The 27,050-nt window shown below is 39.6% G+C and overlaps 1 protein-coding gene and 1 long non-coding RNA gene across 3 annotated transcripts in view; one reads left to right on the top strand and one right to left on the bottom strand.

Moving 5' to 3' along the window:
- LOC141500479 (XK-related protein 6) overlaps nucleotides 1–10,346 on the bottom strand; it is a 44,188-nt gene extending 33,842 nt beyond the window's left edge. Inside the window, exons 1-2 of the mRNA XM_074203681.1 lie at nucleotides 10,186–10,346; nucleotides 7,231–7,427 (exon numbers count right to left, since the gene is read on the bottom strand). Of these exons, the coding sequence (XP_074059782.1) occupies nucleotides 7,231–7,427; nucleotides 10,186–10,346 (358 nt within the window). The remainder of the gene's footprint in view (nucleotides 1–7,230; nucleotides 7,428–10,185) is intronic.
- LOC141504269 (uncharacterized) overlaps nucleotides 1–27,050 on the top strand; it is a 210,631-nt gene that overhangs the window by 113,012 nt on the left and 70,569 nt on the right. The window lies entirely within an intron of this gene.

The following is a 27,050-nucleotide window of genomic DNA, read 5'->3' as shown; positions in this document are numbered from 1 at the left end:
GCCAGAATCCTAACTGGTAGTTTTGGCACCAAGGGCAAGCAGCACCAAATGGTGCCAGGAGTAGGAGCTATTTGCTCAAATCAGTTTTGTATTTTATGATTGGAAAATAATAAAAATAATTAAGACAAATTCAACTGAGCAGAATGGGAAATTAGCTATTTTAGGGCTTAGGGGACAGGGTATCAGAATTAGAAGGGACCTCAGAAGACATGTAGTTCAACCCAAGGCAAGTGGAGTCCCATGATCTTTCAACTCTATCAAAGAGGTCTCTTTAGGATTTCCCACAAGTACTGTAGAGAACTGAAGGTAGTACTAGGATTATTATTCATTCTTATAGAGGGAGAGTGGGACAGAGTTTGATGCCTTCTAAGGAAGGAGAGAAGTAAAATCCCCAGAGAGGGGAACTAGGTAGAATGTGTTAGTGATTTCTTTATAGGAAGAACAGGGAAAGAATGGACATGAACAGGTTGCTGTTCCCACACCCACCGAGAACTTAAGTCTCTTCTTTTTTGTTTCTTCTCTGAGCTCAGTTTTCTTTCTTCCCTCTATTTTGCTGAAGAAGTGCATGTGTTACATGTAGAATAGATATCATATTGCTTGCCTTCTTAATGGATGGAGGAGGGACTGGAGAGAGAGAGAGGGAAATAATTTGGAACTCAAAATAAAAACATTAATGTTAAAAAAAATCAGAATAGAGTATATGTGTTCATGTTTTGTGTTCTCTATGTAGGAACAAAGTCCTAGTGAACCTTGACTAGTTATGCTCTGGATTTTGTATTCTGTTTCATTAAGACAGTTTACTAACAGTTTATGAAACCATTTTTATGGCAAACAATTTCATTTGGCCCACCTTCTTCTTGTGGACTGCTTAGAGTAACTTCCCCTTGCCCACCTCAGGCTTTCTTCTCCTGATTCCTAGATTACTAAATTAAAAAGATAGAAACATTTGCTTGCAGAGAATAGAATTACTGAATGAATGTCAGAACTGGAAGAAATCTTAGAGGTAATTTATGCTAACCCCATCATTTTACAGATGAGGAAATTGAGGCTCAATGGGGAAAGGTGTTTCCCAGGATCAGATAGATAAATTCAGTGACAGAGCAAGTACTACAACTTGTCTTCTATCACTCCAGTGCTCCTTCAGTCATCTTTATCCTGCTGGTTCTGGCTCTGTAGTATCTTATGAGTGTTCTTTCCCAAAAATTCTCATTGCTATCACTGTAATAGAGACCCTTATTGAATTCTGCCTTTCCAAAGGTCTCTTTTTCCTTCAGTGTCACTCTATTTCCCCCCTATAACTTTATGGTATTTCCAGACTAATCTTCCTGCTGCACGGATTTGAACATGTCCCTCTTCTTTTCAAAGCTCTTTAGTGAATTCCTTTTGTTTCTCAAATAAAAAATCAAACTTCTTACCCCCTACAACCTGCCACTTACCTTTCTTTCCAACCCATTCTCATGTTATTCCTTTGCACCTGCACAACTCTTGCCCAATCCCTCATATACATCTAGAACTTTCTCACCTTTGTGCCTTTGTTCATATTTTTCTCTACCCCCTACAATACCCTCCTCTTCCCATATCTGCCTTTCAAAAACTTACCAAAGTTCATCACAAATGCTACCTCCTCCATGGAGCCTTCTCTGATCCCTCTTTTGTCAGTAATGATAGTTTCTTCTCCGAACCTCCCATACCAATTTATGCCCCTTGTATGCCTATTCTATTCTGTTCTGGATTAATTATCTAATCATGTTAAATATTTGTAAATGTGTCTTATGCCCCACTCTCACTTGACTCTAAGGTCTTTGAAGGGAGGGTCTGGGTCTTTATCACTCTCAGGGCCCAACAAAACACTTCACATAATGAGGACTTAAATAATTGTTTAATGAATAAATGATATTGAATCCTTAGAAACACATTCTCATTTTTTAAAAAGGCAAAAAAGAATAAAAAAAGTTGTGGTGTCATATATCCAGTTTCTTGTTCTTATTATACAATTGTCAGTCGGTCAGCAAGCCAGGCACCATTCTAAATACTGGGAATACAAAGAAAGGTGAAAATAGTCAGACGTGAGAGGCTATTTGGAATGGATAAAAAGCTAGCCACTGAACCAAGAAGATCTGAGTTCAAATACTGCCTCCAATATATACTGGTTGTCTGTATAAACCTGGATAAGCTATTTAGCCTTTCAGTACTTGAGGTGCCAACCTGCAGTTATAGAGGGAGCTTTGTTTTCCAAGACTTCCCTTTTCCCTTATACCCTTGGCTGGGGGGGAGGGGTAGCATTATTTCCATTACTGCTGAGGAGTCCAGCCTCATCCACATGGAACCTCAAAGATTTAAGCCATTTGGAACAAACTAAATGTAAGATCGGGAGAGTTGTCTCAAGACTGAAGATATTTCCTGAATCATCAAAGGAAACAAAGACCCAATCTTAGCTGTCCAAAGCAACAGGATGGTGCTGGTTAACACCAACTGATGATGGGGATTTCAGAATCCATTCTCATTCCTGCCACCTCTTTTCCCCCATGCTGCTTGCTTTTAGCAACACATGCCACCCATCTGCTGTTACAGTGGGCTCCTTGCCTCCTCCAGTGCCCTAGCTTAATGAGAGGAATTAGGAAGTTTAGCAGTCTTCAACTGCTGCTGGAATTGACTGGCAGAGATGCACCATGAACTTCTCTATTGATTTTGCTCTCCAGGAAGGAAGGGTGGACTAGTCAGCTTATGTATATGTTGAGAAGCCAGGAGAGAGAGAGAGAGAGAGAGTCTAACTGAGGCTGAGGACTGGGCATCTACCTGGGGCCTGCTACGTCTTTCCAATATACCTGATAGCACAAATTATGATACTAGAATGCTCATGTGCTAGAAGATGACAAAAAGGTACAAGAAGTCAGCCTAGATCAGTTTCTCCTTCATCTGAGTCCCTTCTGTGTGAATGTGGGCACACTGGGGAGGGGGAGCAGTAACGATAGTTAAAATGTATCGAATAGTAAGGATGGGAGTATCACACAAGGAGTTCACAGCAGCCTTGAGAAGAAGAGGAGATGCTAGTGAAAGAAAAAAAAATGGTCCTTTCCTCCCAGTTCTAACCCTACATAACCAGCAGCTCTAGCTCTGCTTACCGTGCAGATGGTAGGGTCTGGAGTTCTGTGGAACTTACAGATGCCCAGGCAAGGTAAACCAAACTTATTATTTTTTACTTCTAAACCCTCTCCTTTTCTTCACTCCTCTATGGTTGTAAAGAGCACCCTTAACTTCTTTCTAATATCATCCCACACATTGTCTGCTAAGTCATGTCATTTATTCCTTCACACCATTCTCATAGACTTCCCCTTCTTTCTACTCCCACAGTCACCACACTAGTACAGGCTCGTGGAACCTCATACCTGGACTACTGCAATAGCCTGCTGATTGACCTACTTGTCTCCATCTCTCCCTCATTCCTGCCAAAAAGATCTTTCAAAAGTGTGGATTTTACTGAAATTAAAACCTCAATTATCAAAAATTAATTGCCTCAATACCTATCAGATTGGGTAATATGACAAAAAATGAAAAATAATAAGTATTGGAGGGGATGGAAGAAAATTGGGACACTAATGCATTGTTGGTGGAGTTGTGAACTGCTCCAATCTAGCAATTTTGAGCTAGGCCCAAAGGGAGCCAAACTGTGTAGGAGCCAAACTCTGTTTGTGTGTGTGTGTGTGTGTGTGTGTGTGTGTGTGTGTGTGTATACGATTTGATGGAATACTATTGTATTATAAGAAATGACAATCAGGATGCTTTCAGAAAAACATGGAAAGACTTATATGAACTGAAGCAAAGATATGTGAGCAGAACCAGAAGAACATTGTACACATTTACAGCAACATGGTATGATGAAGAACTATGAATGACTTAACTATTCTCAGCAATATAAAGATCCAAAACAATCCCAAAGAATTCAGGATGAAAAATGCTATCCATCTCCTAAGAAAGAACTGACAGCTTTAATGTAGATTGAAGCATATTTTAATTTTTTTAAATTTTTCTTGGGGTTTGAATTTTTTCTCTTTTCTTTTACCAGACAATATTTTACAACATGGAAATAGGTTTTGCATTGACTGTACATGCACAACCTATATCAATACGTGTCTTCTCAAAGAAGAAGAAGAAGGAGGAGGAGGAGGAGGGAAGAAAGAATTTGATATTCAAATTTAAAATAATTGTTTAAAAATTGATTTTTACAAAATTAGACAAAAATAAAATATTTTTAAAAAATGAGAATTTGACCATGTCACTCTCCTACTTAATAAACTCTTGTAGTAGTTCCCTATCATTTAAAGTTCATCACAACCTGACTCTTTCCAACCTTTCCAAACTTACACTTTCCTTCCCTTCCTGAATCTGTGACACTGACCTTCTTGCTATGTCTTATACAGGACTCTGTCTTCTGACTCTGCTTTATGGGCTGCCCCCTCTTTCTGGCATATTTGTGACAGTTCAAACTCATTCTTCTAAAATCTTAGGCCTTTCCCAGTTTTCTACCCTGCCTTCTTCCCCCTTCCTTCTGAGATGAACTTTCACCTACTCTCTATAAATCCCATATATACAAAGTTGCAAGGAACTTCTTTTTGTCTTTCATTGTATCCCCAGATGCTTTTTGACTGACTAACTTGGTTTTCTATTGTCCCTGCACTTTACCATCCCCAGAGTCTGGGAAGCTGCCAAAAATCAGGTCAGATTTCAGGCCCCAGAAAGTTTTCTCCCCAGGCCAGGCCTCCAAGGTACTCTTTTTGGAACTATAGAATATGAGGTTTTTGAGGGCAGGAACTGTGTCTTTGCCTTTCTTGTATCCCCAGTTCTCATCCTAGCACTTGGCAGACATTATAATTAATAAATTAATATTTATAATTAATAAATATTGGTTAACTGACTGACTGTATTTCAGGGGTATGTTTTCTTCATCCCAGGTGTTCACTTAAATTATTTGTGCCTGACCTGCTCTGTAGAGCGTTTCGAGCTTGTATTTTGAGCTGATCAGCTGTAGTCCAACACACTGTCATTTGTCTAACCGCAGTGACATCATTTTTGTCTTCTTCAGCAATGAAGGACGAGACCAATGTTTTCTCCAAGGCCCTCTAAAATGGGAATTCATGGATTTCCAGAGGTGGAGGAAACTATCAGTTCATTGGTTTGTCTAGTTTCTCAGTTTAGTCCTGGACCTCTTCTTACAACTCAGTCTTCCTGATCAGCTCTCAGTGCAGGAATGAGTGAGCTAAGGGCAAGATGCAGGGGTACTTCTGAGAGGAAAGGGGTCATGGGAAGCCGTATTTGTTTTCTTCTTCTGAAGCATCTGTCCCCACTTAGGATGGTGCTACAGTTTTAACCATAGCTGAGATCACATCCAGTTAGCTCCCTACTGTTGAAGGATGCTTCTCTAGCCACCACTGTCATTTCTGCCCATGAGGCAAAGCTCCCAGTGCTCAATCTGAAGGCCACTCAGAACAAGGGGACACCTGGGCAGAGCAGCTGAGTCTTCCCAAGGCTTGAGCAAGAGCCTAGCCAGGAGTGGAAGCTGATCCTAAGTAGCAGGGTCTAGCCTCTTCTACAAGGGGCTCCTTCCTTCTTTCTGCTATGGAATTTTTTGCCTGCAGCACACACACACACACACACACACACACACACACAACTGGCAAGAGTCAGGAAAAAAAGAAACCCAGTCAACGTTTAGCTAAGGGCAGTGACTAGTCAAGTTAACAAGCATTTATTAATACTTTCTGTGTGACTAGCAATGTGATAAGGAGTGAGGCCAGAAAGAAAGGCAAAAATGCCTCTAAACAAGAAAATCTGCAAGCCAATAAACCCATAGCCTCTGCCCTAAAGGAGCTCACAATCTAACAGTGGAGAAATATATAAACAATTAAATACAAATAACACATATACTGGGTAAACTAGAGACAAACACAGAAGGCACTAGTATTAAGGGGAAATTCAGGTGCCAAGATGGAAGTTCTGCCAGTAAAGAATGTGGGTACAATTGGTCCTTCCTGCCACTCTTCTAAGGTATGATCAGCAAATGGGAGGAACCATGAGCTTAGTGAGTGAACCAAGATGTGTCCCATACAAGGCAGATCAGTTCTTGGGCATCCCCTGAGGAGCTGTTCAGAACTAAGTGAAAGTGAGCAGAAAACTCAGAGAGTTAAAGAACACAATCAGGGACTCAAGGAGGCCCTGGGGACTGGGTTAAGGTTCAGTCTCTTGTGCTTCTCCCAAATATAATGCTGCCCTGGATCTGAATCAGTAAGAGAGAGTATTATTCACCAGTACAAACACAGATAATGTATGAAAGATGAGATTTTCTGAGGACTAGGGAACCTCTCTAATTCTATTAATAAATTATTAATAACTATTCATATTTCAATAGAACTTTATAAAGTGCTTTTCTCACAACTCTATGAAATAGGGAGTATAATTATTACTAGTCCCATTTTAGAGATGAGGAAACTGAGGCACAGAGAGATTAAATGATTTGCCCAAGATCATATAATAAAATGGCATAGTCTATTCTGAAGCCCAGGTCTTCTCACTGTGAGCTCAGTATTGTTTCCATTAGTTTGCATTCCCTTTCACAGGGAAGATTGGATCTGGAAGAACCCTTAGGAACTATCAAGTCCATGATGTAATGGAGAGAAGGCTGACTTTCTGACTCCGAAGTCCAGTACTCTATCTACTAAGTTAGGGACCATCTCCAGAAAAGGAAGGTCTTTTTGGCCAAGTCCCTTTTATGGGTGAGTTCCCATGTACATGGGAAAAGTAAGTGTGGGGGAAAATGAGAATGGGTTTGTTCAAGTATGTATAATTGTACATATACTACAAAGCATGGTATCCTAAGGACTGCATGTGAACTTGTGAACAAGTGAATGTACTGTAAAAGCAAGCATGAATGGCTACAATAGAGGTCTACAGGTCTACAACAAGAGCATGACTGGACAAATATATATAAATTCCTACCCTTTCCCATGCTTTGGACAAATCAACATGTACTTATGACTCCAAGGATATGGTCAAGCAACTAATATGATGATAACATGAGCCTAAATGGTTAGGGAGATGGCAGGCTGACATCATATATTCTGTCCTATCATGGGAATGCCCATAGCTATGTACCTCATGCCCAAGAAGAAGGTCTAAGGGGAAGGAAGAAAGGGGTCAACCAGGAGCTGAAAGATAATGGGGTGGGGGAACACTTACAGGGCAGCGTTTCAGCGCTGTTCTTTTGAATCATTATACAGAGCTGTAGCACCAGTTGAGGGGCGCTCTCCAGGAAGGTCTCCAGGAGGCGTAACATATTGACATCTGCATATTCATACATCATAGCCCAGTAAAAGCGTCGCTGGTGTTCCTTCTGCCGCTGGCTCTGAATCCCCAGGTACATCGTGCGAATATACCTGCAAGGAGAAGGGAGGAACAGAAAAAAATCACTTGTGGGTTGGAGCAGCAACCTTGTTTGTTCCTTCAGAGCCAATACCCCAAGATAGGAACCTCACCAATATCTAGGATGTTCTCTCCTCTGCCCCTGAGATAATGGGTAGTGCCTGGGAATGTCTCTGGAACCCCAGGAATCTAGTGTTACCCAGTACAGTAGGGAGAGAGCAGAATTAACACTAGCAGAGGCAGGAAATCTGTGTTCAAGCCCTGGCATTGCCAGACTAGCCATGTAATGTTGGGAAAGTTACTTCCCCAATGTGTATCTCAGTTTCTTCATGTAAAATGACATGATCCAAGATACATCTGAAATTTCTTTCTATGATATTCTAAGTCTTTTAGACTTTCCAATTTCATTTGGGAGGGTGTCTCGGCACAAGATTCAAGTTGGAGAGATCTAGCAAATGTAGTATCCTGTTAATATATTCCTACTGAATTTTCTTCTGGGGTCTCCTGACCACCTGCTGGAAAACTTGGATCCAAAGCGGCAACCTCACTCTTGGATCAGGTCCCCAAAGGCACTAGGGAGAAAAGGCTAGCAGATTTATTTCTACCTCTTTGCTACTGAACCTTAGGCTAATATAATACACTGAGAGCCCAGGAAAGTTGATATTTCTCTTAGAACAGATCTGTATCACATTTGTGGAGGAGCCCTGGCCACTTAAAAATCCATATCTCAGTTGTTAGTTGTCTTTCTCCTGCTTTCCACTCTTAAATATTATAAAGCCCTAGATTCAGAACATGAAAGCAACATTGAGATCATCAGGTCCAACCACCCCATTTTAGTTGCTGAGAAAACTGAATCCTAGGGAAGTTTAGGTCACGTAGTGGCAGGGTTGTGTTTGAACCCAAGTCTTCTGACTCCCACTCAAATGGTTCTGTCTACCATATTTTGTATGTATAGAGAAAAGTAAAAAATCCTTGCCCTCAAGAAACTTACATTCTAATGAGAGAGTCAATAAGTAGATAACCAGTTACAAAAGATACACTGAATAGATGAAGGGTAAAAGCTTAGGGGAGATACCACTAGTAACCAAGGGGAATACAAAAAACAACCTGTTGAAGGCAAAAATAAAATTTATTTTTCATATAATATAGGAAAACTGAGATAGAGGTGAAAAGGAAGAGCATCTTAGGCATGGAGAACAGTCAGAGCAAAGGCAAGGGGACTAAAGATAGTATCATGTTCAAGGAGAGGCAAGTTGGCCAGTATAACTGGATGTCAGAGTATGTGTGAAGGGGAGCAAATTATAAGACTGGAAAAGTAGTCCAGGTTATAAAGAGCTTGAAATAACAAAAGAATTTTATTTTTGATTCTGATGGTAATGGAAAGTCACTGGATTTTATTATGTGCGGGGCTAATATGATTTGAGTAGAGAATGGATTAGAATGGGGAGAAATTTAAACCACAGTGATCAATTAAAAAGAATACAGTAATCGGTTGAGTCCCTGTTTGGGCACTATATGTTAAGTACCTGTCTAAGTGCCAATATGTTGAGTCCCTTTTCTGGATTCCCTCAGTCTTCCCCAGGTGAACATTGGAGGGGCAGTAGACAAGGAAGATAAGGATGACAAGTTCTCCAAGATCCCCAAGTACTCTGTTTACCAAAATAGCAGTGCTTAAGTACCTTCCCAGTCTCTAATCCACTCCCACTCCCATGTCACCTAATAAAACAAGACTGGTGCTCAAGGACACCAAGTGAAGATAGTTTACAGTGCTTCCACACACACAACAATCCCTAACAGTAATCTAGGCAAGAAGTTTTTATCTGAATGAATGGAGAAGGAGATATAAAGAAGAGGTATCAGGAAAATAGAATGACAAGAGTTGGAAAAATATTATGTATATGAAATGAGTGTGATATCTTGAGGTTGACACTGAGGTTGTGGCTCTTTCTGACTGGGGGGGAATAGTAAATAAGTAAATAAGAGAATTTGGAAGAGAAGAAGATTTGGGTGTTGAGGGAAAGAATGAGTTCTATTTTGGATACTTTTAGTCTGTGGGAAATCTAGTTCAAGATGTCCAAAAAACCATTAGTAATATAGGACAGTGGCTCAGGAGAAAGGCAAGGGCTGGATATGTAGATCCTAGAATCATCTGGATAGAAATGATAGTTGAATGCATATGAGCTGATGATCTCATCATGAGCTATCTTAGAAGGGAAAGAACAAAAGACCCAGGTAACTGGAAGTGAAATGACTGGCAGGAAAGTAAAGAATCAGACTTTGAATATGGGTCTTGCTGTCCAAAGACAGCTCTATCTACAATATGTCACAATAAACAAAACAAACAAATAAATAAAATATAACAGATAAGACAGACAAATGAATGAATGAATAAATGGATAAATAAATATCACAATAATCATCCCAAATAATCAAATTATGCTACAAATCCTTGCAAGTGAAGCATACTTACACAAAGGACCTGAGAGTACAATGAATTGTTCATGCATCATAAGAAATACATGTGTCCTAAATTTGACTACTTGTCTCTGGGTTCTAATAAAGTTCTAATAAAGTTCTAATAAAGTCTTTATGCTGACATTCTAGGCCCTCCTCATCTAGACTCCAATTTCAGACCATTACTCACACTCAGAATTCTCTCCATTCTAGCTGCCCTTTCTGTTTTCTTTCTGCCTCTCTACAAGTCACAGTCAGAAAGCAATAACATGTGCCAGGTGTAGGCAAAGCCAGATTCCCTGTCCTCAGGATGCTCACCTTCTCTCTCCAAGTCCTACCCCCTCCTGTAAATAGGCTCCATTCTCTACCTCCCCAGTTGGACTCTGTTTTCTCAAGGTCAATGCAGGCACTACCCTCTCCAAGAAGGTGAAAGTCATCTCTCCCCAGATGAAAGTGAACCATCTCTTGCTGATGTCCATTTTGCCTGGCCTCTCCTTTGCATTTTTTCACATCCTCCCTTGTATTAGAGTTTCTTGTGTCCTGTCTTTCCATAGTTTCCCCATACCCTCCCTTCATAAGCATAATTCTAAGCTCCTTGAGGACAGGGTCTATGTTTTATCTATCTTTGCATCTCCAGCTCCCATGCCTTGAATATAGCACACACACACACACACACACACACACACATGTGCGTGCATGTGTGTGTGTGCTGAATTGAATTTGTGAAACTGAATTAAACATTTAATTAACAATTATTTTTGCTGCCTTAGAATTCAGATGGGCTTTTGATGGAATGGTTCACATAGCTTATGTTTCTTAAAGAGCTGTGTAAAGAAGTTTGAACTTATGCCTTCTTTTGCTCTAGATCAATTTCCCTTTTTCAAGAAGAAGCATTCAAAACTATTCTATTGATCAGCATTGTCAAAAATAGCCACCGTAATCCTCTAAATATTAGTAGGCATGACTAAGGATCTTAGTTGTGAGGATTCAGAGAGTAATCTAAAATCTGGATCTCCTCTCTTGTTTGGTCTTACCCACTGGTTCCATTTCTCCTCCATTATCAAGAGCATGCTTAAGGTTAAAGGAAATTCCAAAGGGTGGCTCATTGGCATAAGACTCAGAGAATGGTGGTGTGCTTATAGGCTGTTTGTAGGTATGTCAGCTTCAAACTTCTAAACAAGACCAGGAAGAATCATTTTCTCTTTTCTCCCTCTCCTATCATCCTAAGTCATAGCCCAGGTCCAGTATCAGGCATGAGTTCTGTTGCAGGAATAGGGTCACTACATAATATGGAATGAGTAAAGTAGAAGGGAGAGGTGCTTTTAGTAAGGCTCTTGAAAAAGCAACAATTACATGCATTTCTTTAAAAAAAAAAGATGATATATCTAAACAAAGGAACAATCACATAGGAGCTGTAGGGAGAAAAGGATATGTCAGGGTCACTTGGGTTCTTGTTCTGGCTATGCCAGACAAGTCAAAACCCTTCTTGACTATCAATTTAATACAGTTCAGGGACAGCTATGTGGCGCAGTGGATAGAGCACTGGCCCTGGAGTCAGGAGGACCTGAGTTCAAATTTGACCTCAGACACTTAATAAGCTGTGTGGCCTTGGGTAAACTACTTAATCCCATTTGCCTTGCAAAGAAACTTAAAAAAAATTAATGCAGTTCAAATCAATTCCATTCAATAAAATGAATATTCAGTAAATACTATGTATTTACTGTGCAGGGGACAGAGTACTGGATCAGGAATTCAAATCTAGAGTTCAAATCCAGCCTGAGATACTTACTAGTTGTGTTTGGACAAGTAATTTAACCCTGTTTTTCCTCAGTTTTCTCATTTGTAAAGTGAGCTGGAGAAGGAAATGGCAAACCACTTCAGGAGTGTTACCAAGAAATCCCCCAATGGGGTCACCAAGAATTAGATATGCCTGTAAAGTGACTGAAAAACCAGACCAAAATGTATTTACTATAAGGCAATGAGAGATAAAGTTAGAAAGAATTGAATTCAAATCCAGTTCTCCTCTGTGTAACCCTGGATAATTCCCCAGGTAACTCATTTTCTAAGACTATACATTTCAGAAAATTTTTACTGGGTATTCTCTCCATCAATGGAACCCTAAGTGAGTCTCAAATGGTCTTGCCAGGCCTAGGGGACAGACAGAAATAAAGATAATCCCTGCCTTCAAAATGCTAATATTGTCCTAGAGGGAAACAATATAGATACAGAAGCAAGACATAATTTGTACAAAGAAATTTGGGGATTGAGGGGAGCACGAATTAACTTCTAGGAGCAGGAAAATCTCCATGTAGGAGATAGCTTTGGAACTGAGCAGTGTCTAGAGTTAGGGATCTTGAGAGATAGAAATTAAGAGGGAAGGTCAAGGTATATGCAGAGAAACAGTGACAGAAGATGGAATATCATGTGAGTCAAGATAGTATATATGAGAGTCATGGGAAATAAGTGTGGGTGGGGCTTTGAATGTCAGAGTAGTTTGCATTTTATTCCAGAGGCAAAGGGGAACCATTGAAGCTTTTAGAGTATGGGTCAGACCTGCACTTTTGGGATATCAATTTGTCATTTGAGTAGATGGGAGATTGATAATTGGAAAGATTAGACATAAGTAAATTAATCAAGATGTCTTGGAAATGACAGGTTTTCTTTAAATGCTTACAGTGTTGCCTCTAGTCAAGTATACAGATGCATAAAGCTGTAGACAAGTTCCTGAATGGTCCCCCGGATGTAGGTATAGGTTCACATTCACCCAGACTTAACTCATGACATATCTGACATCTTTCCTTCCCATTGACTTAGAAGAATGCTGGTAAAAGGTATACATGCTTGGACCCAGGTCCAGGCAACAATGCCCTTGAATAAAGGATGCTAGCTGGAGCCATTATCCTCCCAAGAGATCTGAAATATTATCAAAGATTTTTTGCATCCTAGTCACAGACCCTGGGCAAGGCTGACATTGAATCACCTATGCCTGACCCATCAGAGAAAATAAAAACACTTGCTAAGGCTTACCTCTACCAGTGAAGACAGAAGCAAAAAAGGAAAGGCAGTGAGCCCAGAATGAGCTTTCTAGAAGAATTCAAACTTATATGTTATTTATTTATTATTTTTAATTATAAAAATATTTTATTTGTTTTCCAATTATATACAATAGTAGTGTCTACTTATCATTGTTTGGTAAAATTTTTAATTTTACACTTTTTTCCCCACCCTCCCTTCTCCCCCCTCACCCACCACCCACCACAGAAGAATAATCTTTACATGTTATGCATTGATCAAAACTGAATATATTAAGAGAAAAAAAACATATCTTTGAGGAAAAAGATAAAATATTAGAGATAGCAAAATTATGTAGTACATAAGCAACTTTTTTTTTAAATTGAAGGTAATAATCTTTGGTCTTTGTTTAAATTCCACGGTTCTTTCTCTGGATACAGATGGTATTCTCCATCACAGATCCCCTAAAATTGTCCCTGACTGTTGCACTGATGTAATGAGGAAGTCCATTAATGTTGATCATCACCCCCATGTTGCCTTTAGAGTGTACAATATTCCTCTGGTTCTGCTCATCTTGCTCAGCATCAGTTCATGCAAGTCTTTCCAGGCTTCTCTGAATGCCCATCCCTCCAGCTTTCTAATAGAGCAATAGTGTTTCATAATATACATAAACCACAATTTGTTCAGCCATTCCCCAAATGATGGACACTCCCTCGATTTCCAATTCTTTGCCACCACAAACAGAATTGCTATGACTATCAACCCTGTATTTTAATGGTATCTCCTCCCAAGTGCCTGAAAGTATTATCTAGGTATTGCTTCATTTCCTTTTAGGGCTTTACCAGAAAGTATAATAGAGGAAATGAGGAAATCTGAGGATTACAGTAAAAATAGCAACAAATGTTCCTTTTTTCATCATTTGTGAAACTGAGGCCAATGAAAGATAGACTTTTGCCTTAGGTCACAGAAGGAACAGGAAAATGAGTCAAGAGAAAAATCTCAGGGACCTTGAGGGCAACTTTGTAGTGATCGAGGCTAATCATTTTTTTCTTCTTTTAAATAGGTGAAGAAACTGAGAGGCTTTTGAAGGAGTTAATGGCTTGCCCATGGTTGCCTAATTAGAGGCAGAGCTGAAACTAGGTCCAAATTCTCAGCCTAATCCTTTTCCACTCTATGATACCCCCCTTTCCATATCTTTCCCTTCCCCTCTTCACCGTGGTTGCTTAGTTGGTACATTGCTTAAAGTCTAAGCACAGAAAGGAGCCACCCATGTTCCTGCCTTCTTCAGAGAGCAGGCTTTGTTCTCCCTGCCTGCTGAGACTAGACTGACTAATCCAGGCTGCTAGGACTGGGATTTATTCCAGGCTTCCCTCACAGGAAATAACCAATAAATACTTGTTGATTGGTTGGCTGATAGATTGAGGGACATTGTCTGTAGCATTGGTGGTAGTGGTGGTGGTGCTAGTGGTGGGTGGTGGGGAGGGCTGGGGATGGGATGGAATGGAATGGGAAACCAGCTGGAGAAAATTTCAGCAGCTTCTACCCATGGGACAGTTTGTAGTAGATATAGGGGCTGTCCCAACCTCTGTGTCTTCTTTTGGTTCTGATTTCTGTTCAGTGGAAGCCCCTCCTCTTAGCCCATAGCACATGTCAGAAGGTACCTCATTAGTTCATACTATAAAGAGCCCCAGTGTTTTCCTTTGTCTAGGCCAGAGCGTTCCCAAGCAATAAAAAAGTAGAGGATGAAGAGGCGAGCTCCATCCCCAAAGGATCTCTGCGGGAGTGTTTTGGGTTTTTTCCTCCTTTATGTCATCTGAGGACAAGGAAATTCAAGAGATGCAGAGGCAGCAATGACCTGATTAAACCACAAGGTGGTGACACAGGCCAATCCAATGCTTTGCCTCACCCACACAGCTGGGAGTTTGAGAGCTGAGCCAAAGCAGTGACCTCATACAGTTTTAACTCTGAGTGTTTCCTGAAGCAAGAAGGGCCAGGGACAGTGCAGTATGAGACAAAGGGAGTGTCCGGAGTGGGGATAGGGAACTGGTGCATTGGGATGTGGAGAGGCACTCGGGCCGGCCAAGTCATCTGGCCCTGGTAAGCAATCCTGATGGGATAGCATCTGGTCTATCCAAGAAACAGAACATTAGAGGCTCAGAACATTTAAAAAAGAAAGGATCTTGGAGATCACATCTGAATTCCTTTTAGGAATGAGAGAACTGAGGCCCTGAAAGATAAGCAGCTTGCCCAAGGTTACATGACTAGCAAATATCAGCAAAGATCTTCTCTAAAAAAGGAAGGGGCTATAATAGATGGTCTCTGAGGACCCCTTTCATCTCCAGATCTAAAACTCTATGATGATAGTAAAGGGACATACTTGAATTTGGCAGCTAGGTAATGAGGTGGATAGAACACTGGAACTGTAATTTAAAAAGACCTGAATTCAGATCTAGTTAAGATTTGAAACTGTGCCACCACACCATGGATAGGTTATGTCTGATCTTCTAAGGAACATTTATCAAAAGTCACTTCCTTCATATTAGAATGATGGGTCAGGGAGACGAGCACCTTGGAAATAATCCTATCCCAAATCTACACATACAGGTGAGAATCATCTCCCTCTCCATATCCTTACAATGAATTAAAGCAATTTATCAGGAAGCAGGAAATTGAGATGTGATTCAGTGCAAAGCATGGAACTTCAAGTTAGAAGTCACTTAACTGTGTGGTCTTGGCAAGTCATGTATTTTTTCTAGAGAACCAGATCCTTATTTTTTAATATGAAAGGGTTGACTAGATCAGTGATATCAAACTCAAGTAGAAACTGGGACACTAAACTATACATAAAGAATCCTTGAATGTTGCATATTGACTTAGAAAACCACATATGAACATTATATATGTTTTAATATATTTTATTTGTCTTGTCAAATATTTTCCAATTATATTTTAATCTGATTCAGGCCTAGAAACCCAGGTGTTTGACACTGGGTTAGATAATATCTGTTTCAATCCTATGACAATTAATGATGAAGATGATATTTGTCCTTCCTTCTTGAAGAAGACCATGACATCATGTGTCTCAACAAGCTCATGAACTGAATTGAGTGAGAGAGTGCTGGGCTAAGTCGCTGGACTCAATTTTCCCTCCGGAGACCATCTGGATCCAGTGACAAAATATAGATCAGGATGACTGTGGCTGGCCCTGGATGTGAGGCAGTCAGGGTTAAGTGACTTGCCCAAGGTCACATGGCTACTAAGTGTCAAATATCTGAGGCTGGATTCAAACTCTTGTCCTCCTGACTCCAAAGGCCAGTGCTCTACCCATTGCATCATCTAGCTGCCACTATGACAATTGATCCCTGGGTCACTGAGGACCTAAAATTCCTTGAAAGACCTAACACTTTACTAGTGATCAAAGCAATCATCATCTCTTTTCTCTCCATGAATTTTCCCTGAGCAATTTGATTTACTCCCAAGGTTTCAATTATCACCTTCATACAAGTAATAACCTCCCTGCTCTATGAATCAGTTCATCAGCAAAACTGTTCACAAGCTCTGTTCATGTTAACTAAATATCACCTAAAGCATGTAAATTGGTGAATGTTGACAGTGGTCCCCCAGGTAGTTATTATACTTGATATTTTTGGACTCTTCTAATATAGTAGCCATTGCACTTAAATATTTCAGTAAATTAAATATTTAATAAAATGGAGGGGGTCTTATGGAGGTTTCTTAAATTGCAGGTCATCTCCCAGGGAACTCTGAAAATTCAGAGAAATGGAATGTCACAGAATGTGGGGTAGAATGAGCCTATACAACCGAGGATTCTTACTGTGTTTTTAAGGAGTTACTATTAAAAACATGCAAGCATTTTTGTAATGTAGTTGAACTAGAGGATTATGAAGGAGGAAGATAATACCTTAATCTGTTCATTTTTTCACAACTCCTCCAGTTCTCTCATATCTCAACTTATCTTCATCACAATCCTATGAACTGGAGAATGAGAAGGTGAAAGACTCCTATTCCATTGTGCTGATCCTCCCTTGACTCCTCTTCCTTTCTAGGTTTCAGAGAACAGAGTATACCATTTGTAGCCCAGCCAGTGTATCAGACCTAGCACTCTGGTAGGTTAAAAAGTATATTTAAATTTTGTAGATTCTTTCTTTTTAAAAAAATTTTCAAATCTTTTCTGGTGATTAGGAGAGAGAGTATATCACATTCACAAGTTTAACAGGTATACAGTTTCAGATGTATAATACATTTGTTAAATGCTTACTGTTTGAAGAGCATTGCTATTCATCAGGGGGAAAGAAAATTTAGATAACCCTGTCTTCAAAAAACTTCAAGTCTAGGAGAGAAATAAAACACCAACAAAAGTAGCTAAGTATACTAAATACAGAGTTTATAAAATAAATTTATATGTGAAATCTAAAGAAAAGGCCATGACTTCATGGGAGGAGGAGGGAATGGGACAGAAACAAGAATAATTAAAGGATTGGATTGCTTCCTACAGATGGGAGCACCAGAAATGGGCTTACTTTGCTGAGTGTTAGAGAGAGATAGAAGTTCAGATCTAGAGTTAGGAAAATCTGAGTTCAAATCTGGCCTTGAACAGTATTGGCCATGTGGCCCTTCAGCAAGTCATTCTACCACTAAATGCTTCAGATCATGTAGATTTTCTAATTCCTTTGTCATTTTATGATTGGGAAGATAGAATGTAGAAGATGTGGTAATGATGCTAGAGAGAAGAGAAAGGTAGTGTATGTATGTGTATATGGTTATACAAATGCATAGCTGTAGGGTATGTTAAAGGATGACTAGTACCTCTGTTGTAAAGTTGCCTAACCCTTTTTAGGACAGCTTTCCACATTTGATGTTTACCTAAGCTGTCTCTCACCTATGGCTCCAAAAAGTTGTAACTCTTTCAGCAGATGGACTAAACCAGATTGAGGGTAACTGAGGGGGTGACTTAGGGGAATGTCTACCTTAAATATTTGAAGTCTTTCACTGGTGGAATGAGCGAATGAAAATAATTTGTTCCAAAGTCCATGAATGTGGTCGAAGCAGGTGTCGTGAAGCACTTAGAGCTTTATTAGACATCAAAGGTCTAGATGGTCAAGGACATCCACTGCATCCAGAGTCATCACCAGTTATCTACTGTGAATTGTCACTGGACTGATGACTTCAGAAGAGAGTGAGACCGATGACTTCATGCAACTCTGCCTCACTTAAAGTCAATGTACACAGGAATCAAAAGGCATCAACTACCATTTTATCATTCTATCTCAAAATCTGCAAAAAGGTGGCCATGGCACTAGGGTTATTTCCTCAATGAGAGCAGCAGTGAAGTTCAGCAACCCCTTGGGTGTCTGATCAGCATTTTAAGGATCGCACTACTTGCCTTTTGATATGAGGAAGGACTAGAAAACTCATCATAAAAATTGTCTGCTAAAGCAACACTGACCTGATTACCTCAGCAGGTAGGGATCTTACCCTGCACTCAAAACATAAACAAATGTACAAAAATTTTTTAAAAGAAGATTTCAGTCACCATCAGTGAATGAAATGTGTGTATATTCATAGACAACACAAATCCAATAGACTTGAAAGATGAACAGCTCTTGTTGCAAGAGAACTCAGCAGGAACCACATCAAATAGCAATCCTGAGTTAAACAGGGCTGGCAAATGAAGGCTATCTTACTGAAAATGGAACTGGATACACATTTTCATGGAGTGGCTGCAGTGAAGGGGAGCACCAAGAATCTGGGGTAGGTTTTGCAATCAAAACTAATCTAGTCAATAAGTTTGTATGCCTACCAAAAGGAGTAAATGACAACAAGTTCATGACAATGTGATTCCCACATGCAGGAAAATGCCAAGCCACCATCATCAGTGAATCTGCTCCCACTATGATGAACCCTGATGAAGTCAAAGAAAAATTCTGGGGATCCTTATCATCAATGTTCCAAAAGAGGATAAGCTCATAATTCTGGGTTACTTTAAAGCTAGAATCATCTCAGACTATCAGACATGGCAGGGAGTCCCTGGTAGAAATGGAGTTGGAAACAGCAACAGCAATGGTCACCTACTACATGACCTCTCATCACAAACACTGTCTTCTGTTTACCTTAAAATTTTCCGAATGCACTCTTATAGAAAACATTGACATCCAATAGACTATGTGATTGGTAAGGGGAAGAGATAAGAAGGTATGTGAGATTGATGAAGGCAATGTGTGGTGCAGAGTGCTGGACTGATCACAGACTCATCCTCTTTGAGCTAAATATTTGCTTTAAACTGAAGTAGCAGCTCCAAGACAAAATGACTATGAGAAGAATTAATGTCAAAAGATTAGAGTGCTTCTCTGAGAGGGAACAGTTTGTTACTAAGGGAAAGTCAAGCCAACATATATTTGGAAATAATGGAGCAGGAAAGGAGTGGGTTGCTTTCAGAGTTCTAGTGTACAGCACACTGCATTTGCTCTTCTGGGTCAGAACACTCACAAACATCAATTAAGGTTTGATGAAAATAATGAGGAAATACAGAAGCTGCTAAATGAAAAAATGAGAACTCCAGAGTTTACCAGCAGGATAGTTCATCCATCTATAAGAAGGAAGCATTTCATTCCATTAAAAGTAAACCCCAAAGGAAGCTTAGAGAGATGCAGGACTCTTAGCTCAGTAAGAAGGCAGATGAAATTCAGTTTTATGAAAAGAGTAACAACCTAGAGTATTTTTGTGATGTCCTGAAGGCTATTTTTGGGCCAAAGAGCCATGGTGCATCTCAAATATTCAGCACTACTGGAGTCATATTGATTAATGTTAGGAAAATGATTCTAGAGAGATGGGCTGAACACTTTTGTAGTGTCCTTAACAGACCATCATCAATCAATGTGGAAGTCATTGGTCTTTTACCTCAAATTGAAGTTAGTCCATCCCTAGCTGAAGTTCCCACTGAAGAAGTTTTGAATGCCATTAAACTCCTTTCATGTAGCAAAGCACCTGGTGCTGATTTTCTACCTACTGAGATTTACAAGGTAGGTGGTTCAATGTTCATATAAATGCTGGCTGAAATTTTCTAGGTTATATGGTATGAGAAGGTTTTCCCCCAGGAGTTCAAGGATGCCTCCATTGTCCAGCTCTATAAAGTTAAAGGGAATAGATTGTTTTCTGACAATCACAGGGGTGTGGCAAAATTCTTGCCAGAGTCCTTAATAAGCTGTCCTTTCACTTGGAAGCCAGTCATGTACCTGAGAACCAGTGTGACTTGGGAAAGGGTCAAGGAATGAGATTGTATTTGTTGCTTAACAACTCCAGGAAAAATACCAGGAACAGACAGAAATCTGTACCCAAGGTTTATAGATCTGGCCAAGGTCTTTGATGCCAAGGTCATGAGGGTATATGGAAAATTATGTCAAAATTTGGTTGCCTAGAGAAGTTTATCAATATTGTGTATCAATTTCATGACTGGGTTCTGGATTAGTGCACAATACTCTCGAGATTTCCCAGTCACCAACAGAATGAAACAAGGAAGGCTGTGTCCTTGTTCTCTTGCTTTTTAGCATGATGTTTTCAGCCATGTTATCAAATGCTTTCAATGAGGATGACACCTTCAAGGTCACCTACTGCACTGCCAGTAAATTCTTCAACTTTAAAAGGCTACAAGCCAAGACCAAAGTGAAGACAGTGTTGGTGCATGATCTTCTATTTGCAGATGAATTGTGCATTCACTGTAGACTCTGAAGCTGAAATGCAATCAAATATGGATCAATTCTCTGCTGCTTGTGCTAACTTTGGCCTAACAACACCAAGAAAACAACAGGTGCTCTATCTGCCATATGTGTAACCATGGTTATAGCAAATGGAGGAGTTCTGAATACTATTGATAAGTTCATTTACCTTGGCAGTGTCCTTTCCAGGGAGGTACACATTGATAATGAGGTTGACAAATGCATTGCCAGGGCTAGCCCAGTATATGGGAGACTACAAGGGAAAGTGTGGGAGAGAAGAGGTATTAGATTGACTATCAAACTGAAGGTCTACAATAATTATGCTGACCTCATTGCTGTATGCCAGACTACCTGCGCCATGTCAGGAAACTGAATCACTTTCATTTAAATTGTCTTAGGAAGATTCTGAAGATCATCTGGCAGGAGAAGACACCAGACACTCAGGTCCTTTCTTGAGCTAAACTACCAAGCATTCAAACATTTCTGTGAACTCAACTACACTGAATGGCAACATTGTTTAAATACCAAATGTATACTTGCCAAAAAGACTATTTTATGGAGGACTCACACAGTACTGAAACATTGAAAGGTCTCTCTTGAACAATTTGGGAATTGATTGTATAACATGGGAGATACTGGCACAGGACCACCCAGCATGGCATGTCCTCCTCAGAGGGGGTGCTGTGCTCTACGAGGAAGGCAGTAATGGAAGCAGCTCAAAGGAAACATGACATGTAAGTTTAGAGTCCCCACCCCAGATGTTCACATGGATTATTTGTTCCTGACATGCAGAAGAGCATTCCGGGTTTGTATTGCTCTGATCAGCCACAGACAACTGTTAACTTGTCTCTAACATGGTAATGTTGTTTTGGTCTTCTTTGATAATGAAGGCCAAAAACCAGCTCCCCCCTCCACTCTACCTGTCAACCACAACTATACTCTCCTATGGTTCACCAAGATCACAAAATTAAAGACCTGATTCTCAGGCTTATACCACATATCCTCTCAACAGATTTACAAAATGGCCTCCAAAAACCCTACCAAAAGGTAACTAGCTTACATTTATAGATTATATTATGTACAAAAAGGTCATCTATAACAGTCTTCTTTAGGCCCACTGACTGTTTTTTTTTTCCTAAAAGCAGACTTATACCTGTTTAGGTCCTGGAAATGTAGGTATGTGATCATTTCAAGAATCATATCTTTCTCAGGGAGAAATTTGCCTTGGAAAAATGTCAATATTTTACACATGGGTGTAATATTTATAGAGAAAGTTGAGATGGGTTTAGGGTAGCAAATCAGTCCTTTTATTTGTGGGGTAACTATGCTGATAAATAGTTTTCTCTCTGAGGTTTTTGGACTCTATCTAAACCCTTAGAAATGAATAAACAAAGACCATACTCTCAAGATCAGCTGGTCTGATCAAATTCCCTGGGGTATAAGGTAAATTTATTTGTTGGGCCCAACTTAATATTCTTTTTTTCTTTAGTATTTTATTTTTCCCCAGTTACATTTGAAAACAATTTTTAACAGTCATTTATAAAATTTGAGTTCCAAATTCTCTCCTTTTCTCCCTCCCCAAATTGAAAAGGCTAGCAATTTGATATAGGTTATATATTTATAGTCAAGCAAAACATTTCAATAAGTCATCCAACTTATATCCTACATTTCAAACTGCCTACTAGATTTCTCTACCTGAATATTCCAGTCAGATCAAATGCAACTTTTCCAAAAAATAATTACTTAATTAAACTCTCCTAATAAGGAAAAACTCTCAAACTGCCCTTCTTCCATACATTTTGATTTTCAATGATAGCATCATCACTTTCTTGCTCCTACAGATTCAAAGCCTCGGTGTCATATTTTACCTTTTTTTTTCCTTTCCTCTCCACCTAGTTGCCAAGTTCTATTGATTCTACTTCCTCAATATCTCTTACCCATTTCCTTCTCTCTGTTCTCACTTGTCATCACTAATTCAGACCCACTTTACCTTTCGCCTCCATAGTTGCAATCTAGGCTGCATCTGGCTTCCCTATCTGGTCTCCCTGTATTATAGAAATGGAAAAATCGTGGAGGAGGAGAGGCCTGGGCATGTCTATTGTCCATTTTACCAACCCAGCTAAATTAGCAAAGTCATCACCAGCTTGATCACAGGGTCAAGAATTTTTCAACTTCAGAACCTCTTACTTATAGGAGGGTAATAATTGGTCTTAATGGAGGGGTTGTTACTCTGAAGAAATCTGTAGCATTGCTAGCCCTTCTCTTCCCAATATTACTCACTCTTACTAGGTTCAAGGAGGTCAGGAGCTGTGTTTTACTCATCTTTGATCTCTTTGGTAACTAGCCTAGGGCTGCAGGCATTCAATCACTATTTGATTAATTTGAGGAGTCAAATTCAAGACCTGAAATTCAAATCTGGATTTACATATTTGTTAGATATTTGACCTGTGGCAAGTCCTTTAATCTGTTTGCCTCAGCTTCCTTAACTACAAAATAGGAGTAATAACAGCATCCACTTCCTAGGTTTGTCATTATCATCAAGTGAAATTATTATTTGTAAAGTACTTAGTACAGTGCTTCCCATAAAGTAGGTACTACATTATTACGTATTTTCCCCCCTCCCCAACCTTTCCTAATTTCTGGAATTGAATTGGGGCTAGAAGTAGCAACTTCAGCAAAAATATATAGAGTAGTACAAGAATGACGATGAGGTACAGTAGAAAGAGTCTAGGACTTAGATTGAAGTCCTAGCTCTTCTATTTTATTTATTTATGAGTCATTTGGGATTAAGTGACTTGTCCAGGGTCACAGCTAGCAAGTGCCTGAGGTCACATCTGAACTCCTGACTCCAGGGCCAGTGCTCTATCCACTGTTAGCCACTTAGCTTCTCCAGCTCTTCTATTTATAAATCTGAGTGAATTTAAGTAGTTGCTTAGTCCTTCTGAGCCTCAATTTCCTCATCTATAAAATGAGGAGGTTAGACTAGAAAGTTAGTTCTTTGAGCTTTAGGTCTCTGATCTATGGATAACAGTAATAGTCTTTGTATTTAGGCAGGTAGGTGGTACAGTGGGAGAGATAGTCAGAAAGAGCTGAATTCAAATATAGCCTTATCTAATTACTATCTGGGTAAATTGCTTTAGTTTTCTCATCTGTAAAATGGAGATAATAATAGCATTTGCCTCCTAAGGTTATTGTGAGACTTAAATGAGATGATGTTTGTAAAGTTCTTTGCAAAATATTAAGTACTATATTACTGCCAACTTTTATCATTAATTATGTATCCCTTTGTGGTTCACAAAGCACACTAGCCCTTTGAAGTAGACTACTGGGGAAGACACCTAGATGCAGAAGAACTTGGAATTGATAAGAGCTTTGTTATTCAAAGATGCCTGACAGATTAAGGCTAGTTCTGCTTATGGAGCAGACTTAAGACTCACAGAGCCCAGGGAACTCTCAGTTTTCAGAATAATAGTAACAGTACAGTCTAATGTAAAGAGTAATGACTTTTTGACTCAATGTCAAAAGACTTGGATCAAAGTCTTAACTCCAAAATTGATGTGTGGTGTAAACTTGGATAAGTAATTTGCCTATTCAGAAATTCTTTTTTCATTTCTAAATAGACACTATAATGATTGTCACCTCCTTCACAAGATTAAATTAAATATAGTAATAATAATAAAAATGATATAAATATAATACATTCTAGAAATGTGAATTGTTATTAAGACTCTGAACCAACAATTCAGGAAAACTTGGATTCAAATTCAAACCCATATAATAATAGCTTGGTGGTTCTGTATTTGCCTCAGTTTCTCCATCTGTAAAATAGGGATAATACTATCACCTACCTTCCAGGACTGATGGGAAGAACAAATGAGATAACATGTAAACTTTAAATTGCTATATAAATGTTAAACACATTATTGTTGTTTACAAATGTTTTCATTTATGAGATTAGAGTTAACTTTCAATTATATAAGCTGATAGAAGGGAATGAGTATGCAGAGGAAGAAAAAATTTAAAGCAGAAGGGACTATAGGGGGTTATAGATGTTTTGTCTTAATGATATATTCCATTCAGAATTCATTTAGTTCAATACTCTATTTTACATTTGAGGAACCAGAGACACTCAGAATTTAAGTGACTAGGCCAGGGTCACAAAGGGAGCAGGAAATGGGGTAGAGTTAAAATTCAAATCTAATTCTAGAGCCTTTTACACTATATCATGCTAATTGCAATGAACCTTATATCATATACCTAAATGAGCACAAAGGAAAGAAATGACTGGAGGAACAGAACAGGTCAGTTGAAGAGCGTATGCTAAGTAAGGTGATTAATTAGGAGGCTGGCTCATTTATCTCTACCACAATAAACTTCATTGGAAAAACATTCCTTTATTTCAATATACTTTATAATCCGAATTTTATTTTATGCATTTGAGAATATGATTCTGAGACAAGACCCACTGTCTCTTCCATATTGTCAATGGGGGGGGGGGTCATAACACCAAAAAGCTTAAGAACCTCTGATCTATATGAATCTAGTATAATGCCTTAATCATTAGGGAAAAGTTCTTCCATGAGTTTTAAAAATGATTTTATGCAATTATATCCTATGATAAAGTCTTTTCATATTTCTGAGGACCATAGATTTATAGCTAGAAGGGGCTTTAGAAACTATTTAATAGTCTCCCTTTTTTTTTTAGATTGGGAAACTGAGGCTAGAGAGTTCCAGCTCACTTGCTAAAGTCAGATAGGAAGTAAGTACCTCACAGAAGCAGTATTTGAAATCAGATTGACCCCTGCAACACATTTCCTGGCAGTGGCATTAGGTGAACCTGGGTATGAGATGGCTGTGCCATCACAGCAATCTGGCAACAGATTGCAGGCCTATTGTCAGAGGACTAGCTCAACTAAATTCCTAGAGACTTATTACCAGGTTGTCTGCAGGGTGATAAGGTTTTCAGTCTTAGCAATTCTCAGAGACCCTCTACAAAACTGAGGAGGGATACAACCTGCAGCAGTGGAAGGTGTGCCCATGCTGATGAAATCAGGGAACAAAGGCCTGGAGCCTTTGTAGGCCTCTCTTTCCTGAGGCCTGGATTGAATCAGAGCTCAGTTCACCAGGCTCTGACCTTAAAAAACCCTCTTGGCTTTGAAAAAGGGCATGTAAAATGTGGAGGTAGCTTTTAAAGGAGTATATACGGTACTTTGATGCAGACTCCCAGAACCTGAGATGCCAAGAGAAGTGCTTTTTAATAAGGCAGTGGGCTGACAGCCAGCAAATCGCTTTGCTCCTGAACTGACAGATGCCCCCAGTTTGCTGATCTTCCCTAACCAACAATGCTATCTCTGCTCACAAATGATGTTCTGAATTCAACCCCCCCCCCCAAAGCAAATGCACTCTCCCACTCCCTCTTCTCCCCAAGAGCAAAAAATCAGAATGTTGGCTTCATGGCATTCAGTTGGCTTTGCATGAGATCAGCTATTTGGCTCTCCTTTCAGCATCATCAGATCACAATGCAATTGGCTCGGGACAAATGGGATTCCTCGCCTGGAGGTCATTCGAGGACAGGCTTCTCTCAAGGCTGCCATCAGTGAACTGTCTCCAATGAAGCCACCAGACCCTGGCCCTTGCAGACACCAAATAAGGCAGGGACTGGCTCCTACTCATTTGAGAACTGTCTAAGGGAAAAACAGATGCTGAAAGGCAATTGATGGGTGCTTTCCCTCAGGCCTCACAAGGGCTGCCTTAATTTTCCCACAGAGAGAAAACTCCTTTACTATCCACTTCCTTCTGTCTTATCTCTATACTTTCCCCATATCTATGAATCTATGATTTCCCTAAGTCAGAGACTACCAATAATACTTAATACAACTCACAAAGGTGCCCCACCTCTGATGAATAAGATTAATTTGCCTTCCTTAACCCCTCCTCATCTCACTACCCACCCATCCTCTGGAAAGAATGCTGGATGTGGGCTCAAATTCTGGCTCTGCCACTTAAATCCTTTATAACTCTGGGAAAACCAATCTTTTTTTTTCTCATATATAAATAAAGAAGGTAGACCTGGGTGACTTCTAGGATCCTTTTCACATGCAAATCTATCCTGCTGGGATGCCTAGACTTAGTGACTTATTTGTAAGACAGTAGGGAAAAGTGAAGAAAGAATGAAGATAAAGGCAACACAGTGCAATTAAAAAAAAAACAATGGTTTAGGCATTGCTAAGACTAATTATGGTTTGGCTAACAAAGTTCCTTGGTGACTTTGCACCAATCATTTAACTCTCTGGGTATCAATTTCCTTATCTGTAAAAAATTAAGGAGCTGGAGTAGGTGATTCTAAAGTCTATGATCCTAAGCATTTTTGATACTTTGGCTTTTCAGCAGGACAGCCTCCAACAAGAGAGCTTCAACATTCCCCAGAAAAAGTTTGCT

This window comes from Macrotis lagotis, chromosome 1 (assembly GCF_037893015.1).
Source record: "Macrotis lagotis isolate mMagLag1 chromosome 1, bilby.v1.9.chrom.fasta, whole genome shotgun sequence".
NCBI classification, from domain to species: Eukaryota; Metazoa; Chordata; class Mammalia; order Peramelemorphia; family Peramelidae; genus Macrotis; species Macrotis lagotis.
This window is presented reverse-complemented; position numbering and strand designations above follow the sequence as displayed.